This window comes from Lepidochelys kempii, chromosome 7, assembly GCF_965140265.1.
Source record: "Lepidochelys kempii isolate rLepKem1 chromosome 7, rLepKem1.hap2, whole genome shotgun sequence".
NCBI classification, from domain to species: domain Eukaryota; kingdom Metazoa; phylum Chordata; order Testudines; family Cheloniidae; genus Lepidochelys; species Lepidochelys kempii.
The window spans coordinates 121,881,332-121,897,669 of NC_133262.1; the positions used below are offsets into that span (position 1 = coordinate 121,881,332).

The window sequence follows — 16,338 nt, forward strand, 5'->3', positions numbered from 1 at the left end:
TCGTCTGATAAATCAGTATGATGGCTCCAGAGAAGAAGCCAAACAAATGTCACCTTCTTCAGCAAACAGAGTCCAAGTAAAAGCCATTTTCAGAGCAGAGCAGTCTGGAAAGAGAGTTGGAGTGTGGGCAGGGACAGTACCCACATGCACCATCTACCGCAACTCGAGACCTGGGTTTACACAGCTGAAGCTTCTGTGGAATTCTACCATCAAACCTCATTCTGCAACCTAGGTAGAGATAACGTGAATGAAGTCTGTGAGGTGTAACAGGAAAGTAACATGGTAATTCATTACTTTACATACACACATCTGACTGAGCAGCTGTGCAACCCATCCCAAGTCCCTCGGCTGGCTTTCCAGATGACATTAATGCACAGCCTACAATAAACACAGTACAAGGGACACATTACACATCACTTCTATTTAATGGCAAACAAATCTGTGATATTGGAAGAAAAGGGCGTAAAGAAGGGATTTTACTAGAGGAAGAAAAAGGAGACTCCTGCTAGAAGTGTCCTGATGGAACATTCCACCAGGAGCTAGTCAGCCTGTGTTCAGTGCCGTCAACTCCTCAATGTTCTGACAGACAGGAATGGACTAGTGGGAGTCTTTTTTGTCCCTAACATATATAGCTCTGGGCCCCATCCAGTCCCACAAAAGCCAGTGGCAAGACTGACTTCAATGGGAGTGAGATCAGGCTCTCTGACACTCTTGGCAACGTAAGAGGGCAGCAACAAGCTGGGGAAGTATTCATCATGATCTGTGATCAACAAGGAACCCTGATCTGCTGCCATCACTGGATTCCTTCTCATGAGGAGGAAATTATCAATCTGTCCTTTAAATAAAATAAAGATGAAACATGGAAAAGGGAAAATGCATAAATTGGAATGTTCAACAGAAAAATCATCATTTATCTAAAAAGAGCAGAAATAAACAAAATGTTTTTAAACAAAATCACAAAATATACAAATAAATCAGGTACAAAATAAATAGGAGAGATTGGAAATCTACAACACAATTGGAATAATTATAACATTCATTCGTACGACAATCGGTTTATGAAACGTATACACTTCGTTCATGGATTTCATTTGTGCTTATTCAGGTTTATGTACACAATTTGAAATACTGTAGTCAGAATACTACATCTCTGATAAAAAATGGAGTAATGTACAATATGATACAATTAGTGAAGACCACATATGAAGGAATATAAGACATAGTGAAAAGGCCTAGGAATAGCAGCATAATCTAAAGACAATTGTGTAAGTTTAAACAGTTGTGAACATACATTTTAAAGGTGAACTTCAAAGCTTTTTGGTGGAGAAAAAGGAAAAGTTTTACGAATAGAAGTCAAAGAAAAACTGTACAGACTTCAATACGTAGTCGTACAGGTTTTAAAGGTAAGGTTTAAATGTAGGGGAATGGCTTGATTTTAGGGATTAGGTGATGTAGCTGCTGTTACAGAGAGACAGCTGAATGTAGAACCAGAGGTCTTGGACTGTTAAGTGACAGAGGAGCATATTTGCCAACAATTTGGCTTCCAGATTAAATTAATTTGGCATCGACACATCTGCACCTTGATTTAGTTACTAATCTGGGATCTCAAGTAGCGTTAAGAGCAAACAAAAGCTTTGCAGTTCACCCCCTAGGGCCCAACCCTACAATCCTTGTGCCCTTTAAAATCAGCAGGAGTTCTGAGGACAGGAAATGCAGGATCGGACTTGAAGGGTACACCCGCACAGTGTTTCGGAGCCTACAGCAGCGAGCCTCCCAGCCTGGGACAACAGCCTTGGGCTTGGTGGCACTCTAAAAGTAGCTGTGTAGACAGCACTTTGAAGTTGCAGCTTGGGCTAGAGCTCAGACCCTGAACTCCACCATGGCTATTTTTAGAGTGTTAGCACAAGGCCCACTCGCCTAAGTCCATCAACCCAGGCAGGGCGGATCGCTTCCATGGGCTCCAAAATGCTGCGGAGATGTGCCTTTAGTGTCGGAGGGGCAGGTCCTGAGATTTTCCCACTATCCAAACGCCATGTGAGTGTGCAGCAAAGCTAAGACAGCAAATCTTTGAGTGATGTCCCCTCCCTCTTTAATAGCCACAGTTATTACGGGTGGAGGATCAGAACAGTACAGTCAATTACTGCCTTCTGCAACTGCATGTGGCTAGACGTGCAGCATTTCTTCTCCTTCCCCCTAACTCAACCAAAGCAGTGGGAGGATGGCAGGGAACTAGACACAGTCAGAGCAGCAGCAGTGTCAGAATGTTGCATCCACATACCAAGAGACTATTATCCAGAATGACAGAATGCATTAGCTAAGCAAGACTCCGGCAACGAAAAACTTCCCAGCCCAACCATGGAACATGGACCCTAGCAAGTAGGAACTGTGTTGGAGATTATCGAGCTACCACATGTCTGTTGCCTTTGTGAACACGGGCTCACAAACCTAATTAACTTCTTAGTGATGGAGGCACTAACCTATGGATGGGCCCAGAAGGCATTAATGCAAGTATCTACACTTTCAGTGACAGGTGTAAAACCCAGGTTACCTGGTTACCCATCTACCTGGGTTCTGCACTCACTCCAGATTCAGAACGTGCCCCGCGTGCTGACACACTTCTGCACAGAATGGGGCACTTGAGATCTGCAGCACAGAAGAAACCAAATTTTTGCTCCAAGAGGAGCAAATCAACCAAATGCTGCTCGTCAACCAGATTCCACTTGCCCTATGTCCAAACACTGCCTTACAAAGGACAGAGACCTCTAGAGATACCAGCACATCCCAGTAACTTCTTGAGCGTCACAGCAGCTTACAATCTCAGATTTCGTTCATGTAGACTCTTTGCTGTTGCTGATGTTATGGCTCTGACTTTCCATTACTAGTGTCTATAAAATCTCAACCACCACACTGCAACAGACAGGTTCTCTTCATAACCCTCCAAATCATTTAGAGAAGAGGAAAAAGATTGACTCAACAGCAAGCACGTGTCTAAAATGGAATTAGATTTTCTTAATAGCATTTTCACGGCAGCTGGGAAGGCACTTTACTCTGCAGGATTCCAGCCGCCAGCCCTGTTCAAAGGTAGAAGTCTCAGGAGAAATCACCAACAATAGGTTTGGGGTGGGGAAGGTGAGTCAGAAATCCCAAGAATCTTATCTCAATGTGAAGAAATATTATAATGGAATCAGACCTGAGGGACGCAAACATGACTAATTAACAGTCATCTTGGCTTGCAGATGAAGATATGACAAGAACAAAACCAGGCAATGGAATTTAATCCACTAATATACACACACTGTAGGTTTCTAAGGGTTTGATCCCATCCATAGGTGAGACTTTAAAGCAGCATGTGAATGGGGGTGGGTAGGACGGAAGAGAGGGCTCCATGTGACTCACAGAAACTAGGTGTTCAGACGACATCTAATGTGTCTCACACGTGCACCAGAAGTCAGTGCTAACGACAATTAAACATCTCAAACCAGGCTTCTTCACTGGGCAAGAGGCTGACTGCATCATTTTATTTCCATGCCTCCTACATTCACCTTCCCCAGCTCAGGAGGAAAGAAGCTGGGATTTCCTGCATTACCGAGGTCTTCCCCCTTCTCTCCTAAGGTATGCTCTAGCCACCCCAGCCCAGTTTCCCAGGTGTTAATGTAGAAAAGCAATAAACACATGAAATCCAAACTGAAAATCTAACCTGTGCTATTTAGGAGAGGGAAGTACCATTGCCATAATGCGCCTCGTGCTGAACATGCCCTCATGGTGTGGGCAGCTAACACTGTAGGGAAGCAAAAGGTGGAGAGATTAATCAGAACATGAAGAGTGGCCTTCTGGAGGAGAGGGGCAGAGCAGGACAAGGAGACGAAACCCTGATAATAATTTGGAGGGGGTGGCAAGCCTAGGTTTTGCTCTTAGGCTTCTCAGTGCCAGTCCTCACTTGCTATATGTCAGCTGCCGCATCATGTCGGCGTGCCGTTGGGGTAGCAACACTTCAGAAGCAACTCTCCCCAGGGAGACCACAAAGGGAGGTGCACTGGGACTAATGCGCAGACACACAGCATAGCAGCTCCGCTAGTTACTCATTTAAGATCTCCCACACACGGGCTCGCTTTGCCCCCTAGTCAGAACCAGGATGAGGGTTACTTTCTGCAATAATTCAGCCAGGATAAACCACCTGGCCTTTGGCATCCCTCATCAAGATGATTATTTCCCTGTCAGAAGAGGCCAACCCCCTATTGTTCTTTCAATCCAAGGGTCAAGTACTTCTTTAGATCCTTTTGAAGCCACAGGATGGACAGCCTAAAAAAAGAACACCACACACAAAGCCAAAGCAGCATGAGGTACAGCAAGTCCACAGTGCTATTGAGCATACCCCAGGTATGGCATCAAAGTCTACAATATACACATTTCTATACAACATATTAATGCCAGTCAGACACCTTCAGTATAAAGTCTCAAGTTATAATGTTAACAAAGATACTGTAATGGTAACACCCACCCCTCCCCAAGTTTGCTAGTTCTAAACTAATCCAGTCACTGGATAACGTAACAACTGGTACACAGGTACTAGTTTTAAACCAATGATTTGTGTATTCAATATCCTATCACATATGGTACGTATATCACATGGGAATGATCTGTGTGTCTATTCTATATCAGCACGAGGAAGATGCATTTCCCAGCAGGTCCTGGAGAACTTGGTCACCCCCTCTGTCATCCTTACCTGGGATGCTAGCGAGAAGACAATGCTGCCATCTGCCACTCACAAACAACTCCCTTGTGGCGGAGCTCCACAGAGATCACGTGAAGCACCACTGCACCCAAAGGGGGCGGAGCACTGGTGCTGTCCAATCAGCCACTCCTTTTTCCTTTGAGCCGCTTTCAAACAGAACACAACAGCAGCTCCCTGCATCACCTTCTCCAAGGCCAAATCCCAGCCTGTTTAAATGCCTGCCCATTGAGGGGTTAGGAGCAGCAATGGGGAGATATTAGCGGGTCTCCCAGGTGCCACTCACTTTTTCCCCTTCCCACATGCCTTCTCCCCAGTCATCTTTCTCCCCAGGAGAGGTGAACGCCAAGGGAACATTAACAGGAATATGAGTCAGGAGGAAGTGTGTGTGTATGGCATTACCACCACACTGCTAAATCTGGCGCCAGGTTAGACTTTGACTGCCACATATGGAAACAATACAGGACACCACACGGAGCTCAGTATAGGAACAGTGACAAAATGGTCTGGGAGAAGTTGGAGAGAGAATTGTATGGGAACGAAAGCAACAACCAAGGCAGGGAAGTACTGTGTAAGCCTGCCCCTTCGAGCTTTACTGATGCATCTCAACCCTGATCTATAGCACCCCCTGCTATGCAATCCTGGGTCCCCCCCACTCAGCTTTGACAACGCACATCAATCCCAGGCTGCACTGGCTATGCCAATCCTGGGCTATCCCACACCTCTGCCAATGTACCTCAATCCTGGCCTTCATTCTCTGCTATAACCCAGTCCCAAGTAATCCTTGGGGAAAGGCTTCCCACTTTGCAGGGATTTTGGGATACAGACAAGAAGCAGATGAGGGCCCTGCAAACTCTCACCTGTGATTAGGGTCTGCAGAAGAGAAAGGTTATATGCTAAATCCACCTCCACACTCAGAGCTCATGTGCTTCATATGATCTCCATGTCACCAGAGTCAGCCTTGTTTGGAGCGAGAGATTGTCATTATAAAGCAAGAATATTCCTTTCCTCTTTACAAAGATTTGGCAATACACAGAATTAAAAATCATGGTTACAACAGATTCAGGTTCATTTCATTCAAACAGGATTCAACCAACAGGAGTGTAAAAATTAATTCACAGTTGTGCATTTAAGATATTAGTGTGGAAAACCTCACTTCAAAGAACTTTTGTGCAAAAACTGTATTGACATAAGAAACTGGAGGCATGCCTTCCTGCCTCCCAGAGACCACCAGCTAACAGGCTGGATTCTGCACTTCGTGTTGCACTTCGATGCAGGTGGAAGAGGGAAACAATACAGGCCACAGGAGCCAATGTTGAAAGATACCGTATCCTTTCTACAAATCAAAGCCTTGCAAAAGGACAAGGACTGAAATCAAGTCCAACGGTTCCCAAAGCTTTCAGCTGGTGTCTTGTTTCATGACAGTGACTGATTGACAGCTCTGCTTTGGGTGTGCATGGCACTGTACCGCAGCATCCAGAACCTGAGCTCCCCTGAATTTGGACAGCCAAGCGGAGACTCACACAATGCTATGTCTGCTCTGGGTAGAAGCTTACGGCACAGGAGGAGCTCTTGGAAGCCTGGGGATTTCCACTGCAGCAGTAATAGACGGAACACTATTTTTGCAAACACGGGTTCAAAAACTAAGACTGGTTCTTGAGTTGGGCTTGTCTTCCCTCTGCTTGCATTGGTACCTGCCACACGGCCTGCTAGCCATTTCCCTCGGAAGCCCATCTCTACTGTGTCCCTCTTCGCATTTCAACAGCCCCATGTACTCTTACAGCAGAGAGACTGGATTTTTTCAAGGAAGCCAGTCTATGGAAAGACAGCATGCCTTGTCCCTGAAGCCAATTCGTGGGAGCTCCTGTCCCCCTAGAGAGGATGTCCATTTTCCATAAAAATCACACCTGTGACCAACTAGCTTTATGAAAGTTTCTTCACCTTCTCTTACCAAATTTGGAAGAGTGATGAGGAAAGTTATGTAAAACCAGCCTGGAGAGTTTGGACTGGCAACCCACGGACAGAGACAGGAGTTACTCGCCTTTGGGATGACATGGCTTTTGTGGTTTGTGTTACAGGAGAACAAATATTTTCAAAAAAGCCACAACACAGCATGAAAGCCAGAAATCCAGTCAAATTAGAAATCTCCCCGGCAGAACATTTCCAGCAGGTCTGAGACTAGGCATACTGCGTCCCAGGGTTACCAGGCTCTGCATCGCTTTCAACAATGGTTCACAAGTAGGAACATTAGGGCACAAAGGCAGCTTAAATAAAAGGGACCAGTGCAAGGAAACAGATCACTCCCTTTATGGGGATTAACGTCATAACATTTCATCACTCTGCTCTGGCAGAAAAGGTGCAACGTTAGCAGTCCTCCTTGAGACAGCTAAATGGGGGGCTGCTGGGGCTAGACAATTAGGTGCTGTAAATAACCCTTGAGTTGCCAGCTCCATCTGAGGCATGTGTGGCACATACGTCCACAGGTGGCCGCAGTTCTCTTGCAGCGCTGTACCAGAGCCAACGGGTGGGCCAGAAAATGCTGAAGGAAACAACAGGCACACAGTTTAAAAGGAAAAAGCAGGAGCATTTTTTTAAAGTACAAGGTTAAAAAATGAGGGAGTTAAGTTTCAGGGCCGAATTTCCCAGTCTGACGATTCCACATGTTAAATACCATGCATGGAACTACCATGCCCCCGTGGGGAACTTTATTAACTGCCCTCAAAAGGGCTGGAGTGCCTTCTGTGAAAGGGGCCAGGAACTGCCTCTCCCCATGCCATCTCTCCTTGAGGGGCACAGAGGACCCGTCTGTGGTCCCTTCTCAGAGTAAACAGCAAAATTCTTCTTAAGGCCTAAAGCAAATGGGACAGACTCCCATGTAGCAGCAACACACTCTGGCTTCCCGCAAGGAGTTGCTGCATGAAATACTGCACCTTTCAGAACGTGTTTGCACAGACGTAACTTGTCTCGTAACCACAGAGAAGGTGCTTCCCACCTGGACTAAGGGACGGGGGAGGCAGCTCTGACACCAAGGATTCCACAACTGGGCTTTGCTTTTAAGCTCAGAGTCCGGTAAAGCTTACGTGAGCATAAAGGAAGAAAATGGTCCATGACAATCAGGCCACGGGACGTTCTTGGAGCAGTGCAGACTGAAAGTCAACAGAGGAACCACCATGTAGCATTTGTTCACTGACAGACTCTGCATTTTGGGGGTTTACAATATACAACACAGTGAACTCCCAATGAACGTGCTTCCCCTCCACTCTGAGGCCAGGCTCCAGGATGCCTGGGATGGGCAGGTGGAGTGGCACTGATGGCAGTCATGGAGGACGCTACTGTGGACAGCTAGAAGAACAACAGATAAAAGGGAAGAGGGAAGAAAATCCAGCAGCTCCTCAGAAATAGGGGAATTGCCTGGAGACTAACCTCTCCAATCCCTGAAGTGCAATATGCTCCCTCAAACTCCCTCCACAGATCCAGCTTGTAGTGGAAGTTCTTGGTCAGTCTTTGGGGAGATCAGAAAGGCCCTGACTCCACCATGAAATCCATCTTGCAATGGCAAAGGTTCAGGATCCACCTGGAGGATTTGCTTTGGACATTGTTGTAGCAGCATCTTTTGTCTTAACACAAACAACAATTCTGGGGGAATGGTTCGTCCTGAATTCTTTCCCAGTTATTTAATATGCCCTGCAAATATGCTTTGGGTAAAGAGAAGGGCACTCAGACTACTTCAGTATGTTAGAATTTGAGATTGGACATTTTGGGGTGCACGCTTTCAGTACAGCAGGGGAGGCAGGGAAATTGACCATGTGATTCCCAGTAACATTAATGCAAATCCCAGGGGGACAAAAATTGCCCAGTACACTACTAGGGAAATTTATCCCAGTCTGTAATTTGATGAGACTGCAGTTATGTCGATTAAAAACCCACCTTCATATTCAAAACACACAACATCTGTGGAGGTTACAAAACTGTAAATGTAACAATCTTTTTGTTTGTTTTACAAGGAACCGTCTGAAATTTCAGATATTATGAACGCATGCAACCAAAATAACCACCCCTTCCCTGAAACTCAACTGGGGAGAAAATAATGCCCATTCCCCCAAACTTCCATACTGCTAAGCCCCAAGTTCCTTGAAATCTCATCCATTCTTTGTTCTCAGGACACATATACATATGGGTACCAGTTGCTGTTTTAACAACAGGGCAACAGACAGGACCAAAAGGAGGGGTGGAAACAGGTCTATGACACTGGAGCTGATTCACAAAGTCACAACAGAGCCTATTTGGGGAAGGGGAGGGACAGCAACAATTTAAAACTCTGCAAAATTCTTTTTAAAAACATGATCTCTCTTGAAAAAATAATCAGAGCAGTTTTAAAAACTTCTTTGCGCGCATCTAGGAAGGAGGGAAAACCAATGAGGATCAAAGATACGGCTGAAAAAATAAACACGATTCTACTTTGCGAGGAAGAATTCCATCGTTCTCCAAGGGGCACTCAACATGCCCAAGGTTTGTTTGGTTTTTGTCTTGCTGTGTTCTCGTTTCTTCCTCTTCTGTTCCCAGCAAGGGCGCTAAGTCTTTGGTCTCAGAACACTGGATGCAGCACAGCATTGCAAGCACATACTAAGAGCGTTTGCAGTCAAGAAGGAGCAAGGACTGGTCCTGCTGAAGTGATGGGTGGGAAAGGATGCAGATTGTTAGCTCCTAGATGGAGCCTTCGCTGTGCATACTGTGATTGGACTTGTTGTGTGTCACGCAGTTCTGTTCATTCAGCAGGTTTGCCGTCTCATCCGGCAAACCATCATGTAGCTCCGTAAGAGTCAGTTCGATTTTAGTGTTTTCACTGTCCGAGGACTGAGGTGTCTTGTCCATCCGGGATGCCATCAGGGCATTTTGGTACTGCTGTCTTGAGATCTATTTCATGCAAACAAGGGGGGTGGGGGTGGGAAACACACACACAAAAAAGACACAATAACACTTTGGTTTCTAATGCTGGTGTCCTACAGGACACACTATGAACATAAACTCTCTCCTCTTGCCAAATTCTCCTTTCAGCCCTGTTTTTCATGGGATCGTCCCACTTTCTATAAGACAAGGCTGAGTTCTGCAAGCCTAGCAGGATAACAGAGAATCCTAACTTAATATCATGATGTGGTGACAGTTCAACGTGACACAACATTGTGATGATAATGTTGCCACGTGGTTCTATCCTGTCTCAGTGTTGTGATGCATGGATTTGTCTCACTCTCAAGAGGCCCAAGAGACTTCCAGTTACTCCTAGCTAAAAGCCATTGATGTTGTGATGCAAATTTTTAGGGCCTCATCCAAAGCCCATTGAAGTCAATGCGCTTGGGATCAGATTCTTAGAGCCCTCTGTAGGAAGGGAGTCAAACAAGTGTTGCAATTCTGACACAGTTCAGCAATTCATGGTCTCACATGCAGCGTGGGCCAAATCCTGAAGTCCTTGCTCTGATTCCAATGGGTATTTGCCTGAGTAAAATCTGAGCTCTACATAGGGCCAACATAGATCATAGAATATCAGGGTTGGAAGGGACCTCAGGAGGTCGTCTAGTCCAACCCCCTGCTCAAAGCATTAGCCATTTGAAAAGTATCTTAGGTTAGCCAGCTTTTTGGGGTTTGCTATACTGGAGTAGCATATAAGTCAAATATTTCAATACCTTTTCCTGGTACCTGACGCTCCAGAGGAAAGAAAACCCACTAATTTCACACTATACCCGATAGTAGTGCCATGCTATACATGGGGAAATGGGGAACTCCTTCCTGAAAACAGTGAGCAAACCCCTTGCACTGCATTGGATTCACCTTCCCAGTTATATCAGCATATCGCTGTCTGAAATGATGTACATGTAAGATGACCCCAACTTCTGAGCAGCAACAACAGACCGACATGTGGGTTGGGAAAATGAAGGAGGTGGGAAAGGAGTTCTGCTTCTCCCTCACTAGGATCGTATCTCTCAGAGCAATTTCAAGGCATGCGGGTGCAACATAAACTTGGGTTGCCTCTCAATACAAAAAACTAATTGGCCATTGCAGTGTGTAACAAGGGCCTGTAACACTGACAGTGAACTCTCAATTCACCCTGGCCAGTTTTAAACCCTTATTAATGTAAGTCTGTAAGACTCAGTGCATCAGTTGCTTGGAGCACGTGTCTCTGTGTTAAGACAGCATCACTTAAATCTTATTCCCAGTATACCTGGGAACATAATCAACATCTCAAACATTAAAATAATTTTTTTTATTCTCTCCCTTATTTAAAGAGTTTTGAGTATCTGATTAACTGTGGCAAAGGGCAAAACAAGTTAAAGTGCACTGTTCAAGCAGTGTGCTTACAAAGAAAGTCTGAATGTAAGTAACCAATTGAAAACGGTTTTGTTTAAATTAAGCACCACGATCATTCAGGGACAGTGGGATACCAGCTTCCCTAATCTAACGGGGGACTTCAGCTAGGTTTGAATTTCTGGTTCCATCACATTGGTCTGCTCATCCCACAAGATCTCTACATATTTCAGCACCTTGCCTGCTTATCATGATGGGACACAGAGAGCTGAAAAACAGCAATATGCATGTGCCCAATGGTAGTTAGCACGAGAGGTGGGCCTGACATGGGGAGTCCAGATGCAGAGATGAAGTCAAGACTTCTCCAAAGTTGAGGAAGGGGAACAAGCTGGGAGGCAGGCTGGATTCCAAGTTACATTCTGGGCCAATTTTTAGTTAGAAAAATAAATCAGTTGCAGCCACCAACAAATTCTTCATTCTTCAACTAATGAGAGCGGATTCAGATTGTTCAAAAGGCTTTACAAAACTTCACAGCAATAGATGGGCTTTCAAGACTAACTCCAGTGGAAATTTTCTTTTTAAAGCTTCCTCTGAAGTGCTGGTAACCAGAAAATGAAGTGACCAGTCCGATTTCACTGTCCAAACCGAGCAGTGGAGGAAAGTCAACCAACAGCAGAAACAGGGGAAAGCAGGCAGTTTAAAATGACTACAGCTTGCATAATCTTAGTTGCTCTTTGTAACTCAAGGACATAACAGATCTGCCATCTCCCTCCCCTTGCCTCTCAGCTCTGCAACGTAGTGCAGCTTTTCTGAGAGGGAAGCCCCGCTGACTCTTTTCCTACCTTGACAAACTGAATATCTGAGAGTGCTTTCACTGAATAGTCTGGGACGTACACCTGAAGAAAAGATGCATTCAGCTGATTGTTGCTGCTCCCCAACGTTGGTGTCACTGCTTCAATGCGATCACCTCGATTTAGAGAGTCCGAATGATTCAAGCCACAAGGACGAGGGGGTGACTTGTTTTCAGCTGAAGAATAGGAATGAAGAGAGAAAAACTTTTTAAATAAAGCAGGAAACAGTAATTAGTTCTCAAAGACATTTGTTAACCCATGATATAGCACGGAAGACTGCACAGGTACTTAAGTCATTGAGTACACAAAGTACAGTTCAGCAGCAAAATTACCATGAGTGTTAGGACATTTTAAATCCTGAGCTAACTCGTGACATCACTATAGCTAGGATAACCTGTAAATGATTATGATCACGCACATTGTACAGTGCCTTTCATCCAGGGACCTTGGAGCCATTTACCAATATTTACTTCATTACACCATTTAGTACATTTCACCTACATCACAGGGGTGTCCTCTACTATATCACATCTGGTTGCTTCACAAGGTAGGGTGCATCCACCTTTAGAGGCTAAGGGACGTGGTTCTGATGGGCCAAAGGGCTCTCTCTTTATTTCATCTGTTTCTGAAACATTCTCCCTGACACCTGCCAGGGCTCAAGGTTTGAAGGGATAACTTGGGCGGATGCAGTTCAGAACCTCTGTCAGCCAGGTGAGACAGTGGGACCAGCGAATTACTCTACTCCCTATGGAGAAACACCCAGATTCTGGAAAGGCCTTGGCGTGCTTGTCCTCTGGATAGGGCAAAATCATGACTGATCAGCTTCTTGCTCTCACTTTTTTTTAAAGTGCTGAGCTTTGCTGGCCGACCAAAGCATAGTAGCCATCCCAGAAGGGTGCCCTGGCCATAATGTACCTACTGCAAATGGTCCCTTCTGGCTTTAAACTACGAAAATACTAAAATGCTGCTTTCCTTGTAAGATGACGTTCACTTCCTTAAGTTTCCACCAACTCAATGCCCTACACGGACTGGGGCTCTACGACACAGCAAAAGAGACCCACAGCAGTGAGTCTAAGAGGCCAGGTCAACTGACTTGGGCTCACATGGAAGGGCTACAAATAGCAGTGTAGATGTTCGGGCTGGAGCCCACACTCTGAAACCTGGTGAGGGAGTTGTGTCTTGGAGGCCCAAACAGGCCAGGCCCAAACAGCTACATTGCAATTTTTAGCCTTGCAGCACAAGCCCGAGTCAGCTGACCCAGGCTCTGAAACTTGCTGCGGAGGGGTTTTTTGCTGTGAAGATGTGCCCACAGAAATGCATTCCAAAATGCAACTTGCCAAGACTTTTAGCAGGTCCTCTTCCCTGTCTGGATGCAAATACTGTGTGTGTTGATCAAGATACAGATTATCTGCAAGATCAGCGTGGTTTTGGTCCCTATCAGGCCCAAAGTTCACCTATTCCAAATTAAAGCTAAACCTGGCTTGTTCTGAAGAGCTCATTGGGTAGCAAGTGCATCAAGTGAGAGGTCTCACTTTAAGACGTCATGGTGAAAGCCTTTTTGCATGGACTTAGCAACCAGCAGAACAGCATCTTGACAGCTGGAGCCTTTCTACAAAGGAGCTTTGATCTTAAAAGGTTTCACAGTGCTCTGAGCATTGTCTCCTTCACTTAATCATAAAATTCTTAAAGCCCTCCTTGGTGGCTGGACACAGATCTGCCTTGTCATGGGCAGCACAGCCCACTCTCTGCACTGGCCACATGGATATGCAAACCATGCCGTCCTTGTAGGAAAATGAAATGTGGTTCTTCACTTCTTGCGTTCTTTTACCTTTTATCTCTTTCTAAAGTCCTAGCATCTCAGACTCCTCCTGGCTTATGGCGGAATTGAAGTGACCCTCCATTTGCCAATTGCTTTTAAAATCCAGTGGCTACTTTACATCTTTCATTTCAAAACAGCAAGGAGGAAAATAAAGGTTTTGAGAAACAGGCAATTCTGTGCTGCAATTTCCATCAGCGGGGCAATCATTTTGGCCTCTAAGAGCAATGCCAAGCTTAGACTCAGAGGCAAGCATTCAGATTTCTGTCAGCCCTCCAAGTGGATACTCCCTTGTCGTCTTGGAAAACCACTATAAGGCTACAAAGGCTATTAGCAGAAGCAACCCAATGCTACTAGGCATCTTTCTTCACAGAAAGTAGTCTGACAATATGCCATCATTCTGTCAACAGACCAAATCAGTCAGCCTTTGCTTTGCCATACTGATGCACAAAATACATATCTATGTGGCAAGAATAGCACATCACTAGTTCTTGGAAGAAAGTTTTTTTCTGAAGTAGCTTCAGCATCAGTGTGAATCTGACATGGACTCCTGAAATCCCCATTTATCAAGGGTAAGGAAATTATTAGAAAAATATGGTGAATGAAGGGGGGGAAGTGAATGGAAAGAATGCATGTGCTAAAAATATGGAGTGGATGGAGGAAGAGGACAGAACAAGAACAGCGAGCATGCAGGAGAGCACAAAAAGCAAGGGACTGAAAGCTTGGCTCTTCCCAAATTCCTACAGAAAGGATCTAACGGCACAAACCACAAGCCTAACAGCGAGTTACACATTTGGGATTAACACAATGGAACCATTTTCAGAATGCCCCAATGCCACAGCCGAGAATCCTGGTATAGTCACCTCTTGTACCACATGTTCAGCAACACAACTGACATTGAGCTGCATTGTCCGTTGCCATTGCAACCAGGGTTACCATATGATTTCATTTCAAGTGGTATATCCCCTCCCCCCCTGCATTATTATTTTCCATTATTATTTTATTTCTTTCAGTGGGAAATAGCTAGGAAAAAATATCTGGCATTTATATTGGAAATAGTTTGCAAGTGTGAGGGGTACATTTAATTTGTTAAATGGACAAATAAAAAAAAGATGATCTGGGCACAGCAAAATAATTGAGCAAAAAAGATAATCAAAGCTGCAGAGTTTCAAGAAAAAAAATAAAGCCATCAAACAGTTTAATTAAAGAAAGATTAAACTTTTTCCCCTTCAATTTTAACTGCTGGAAACTTTAACTGGGCATGGAAAAAAAATCCCCTGCAGGGCAATAACCTGTAGTTTGTTTGGAATGTGCGTAATACTAATTTCAGGACAGAGGGTAAAATATAGCAGAAAGTTAAAAAGAGAGAGGAAAAACCCAGGGAGTAGATGCCGCATAAACACCAAAAGCTCAGGAAATGGCCAATGAATGAGAGCTCCTTTTGGTTTGTATATTAAAGTTTGGGGAAAAGGGGACGGTTTTGTTTTTTTAAGCACACACACACATATTGTCCTGTTCATGTTCTGGTTAGAGGTACAGAGAGACAGTGGCATTAACATGAACATGGTAACTTCAATGGAAAACAAAATTTCAGCACGGCTCAGCCTCTGTTGAGGAACAGTCATTCCAGTACACTCTGCCATTTCCCTGGGGTAGCATTTTCATTTATCTCCTAACTAGAAAAGGCACCCCCGGTGCTCACTATAGGTAAGGTTGGCTTCCATCTTCCATTCTGGATTCCTCTCCTCCCTGTTTCCAATCATTCACAAATGCCCCTAACAAGGTCTTTTTGGCCTGATACATTCCATACTTGGTCTCAGCCCTGAAGTGAAACGTTTTGGGGAAGTTTAAGCAAAATCAGCTCAAGTTCAGTCATCCGAGTAACATGGTCTTAAAATAAACAAAAACCCCAATCCCCACATATCTCATTCACACATTACGTGTCTGAATAACTCAAATACCACTATGGGCAGAACTATCAAATTTGGCTTTATTTATAAGTCTCCATAGAAATCTGTGAAATAAATTAATTTTGAAGACAGAGTTTTTGAGCATTTGAAACAGGATATTCTGTGTATAAACAATATATAAATTTAAATTTTGTTTGGAGATAAGGTACCTCTTTCTCAGTTAATTTTTTTTTTTTTGGCAGTTCAGCAGTATGCTTTCCTCCATTTTAACTCCATCTTCTGCAGAATTGAGACATTTTGTATATTTTTACATGAACCCAGGCTAGGGACCAGAATATTATCTTTAAAAAAAAATCACTCTGATACTGTATCAGTGTAGGAGTAAGAGAAGCAAGAAGCTTTTCATTACCAAATATGTTCTCTTTAAACAGTTATTACTTTTATTTCATTTTGATGTGTCTGTAAGTTTGCTACCAATTAGTAATTAGTCATAAAAGAAAGTTTAGGATACTTACCTGTTAGGCATATCTCTTGGCTGAACTTCTCTCTAACAAGTAAAGGGGTCAGACAAATACAGACTGCAATGGGCTTTTTATTGTGTCAGTTCAGGCACAAGAATGATGGAAAAGAAGCATGCGGATTTACCTGGAGAACCTGCTGCTAATAATTCTGTTCTGCTGACAACAAAGGTACGAGACAGGGACAAGGGAACTAGAAGAAGGAGAGAAAAAGGGT

At 44.3% G+C, this 16,338-nt stretch overlaps 1 protein-coding gene across 3 annotated transcripts in view; it reads right to left on the reverse strand.

Moving 5' to 3' along the window:
* Nucleotides 1-402: 402 nt before the first annotated feature.
* CNNM2 (cyclin and CBS domain divalent metal cation transport mediator 2) overlaps nucleotides 403-16,338 on the reverse strand; it is a 188,634-nt gene continuing 172,698 nt past the window's right edge. Inside the window, exons 6-9 of one of the 3 annotated variants that reach the window (XR_012160090.1) lie at nucleotides 16,249-16,314; nucleotides 11,869-12,053; nucleotides 7,810-9,643; nucleotides 403-7,268 (exon numbers count right to left, since the gene is read on the reverse strand). Coding sequence is in view for 2 of the 3 variants with exons in the window: in XM_073354482.1 (XP_073210583.1) it covers nucleotides 9,434-9,643; nucleotides 11,869-12,053; nucleotides 16,249-16,314 (461 nt within the window). In the remaining variant the exon portion in view is untranslated. Of the gene's footprint in view, nucleotides 9,644-11,868; nucleotides 12,054-16,248; nucleotides 16,315-16,338 lie in introns of all 3 variants that reach the window. The other 2 variants (XM_073354482.1, XM_073354484.1) reach the window with 2 other exon arrangements.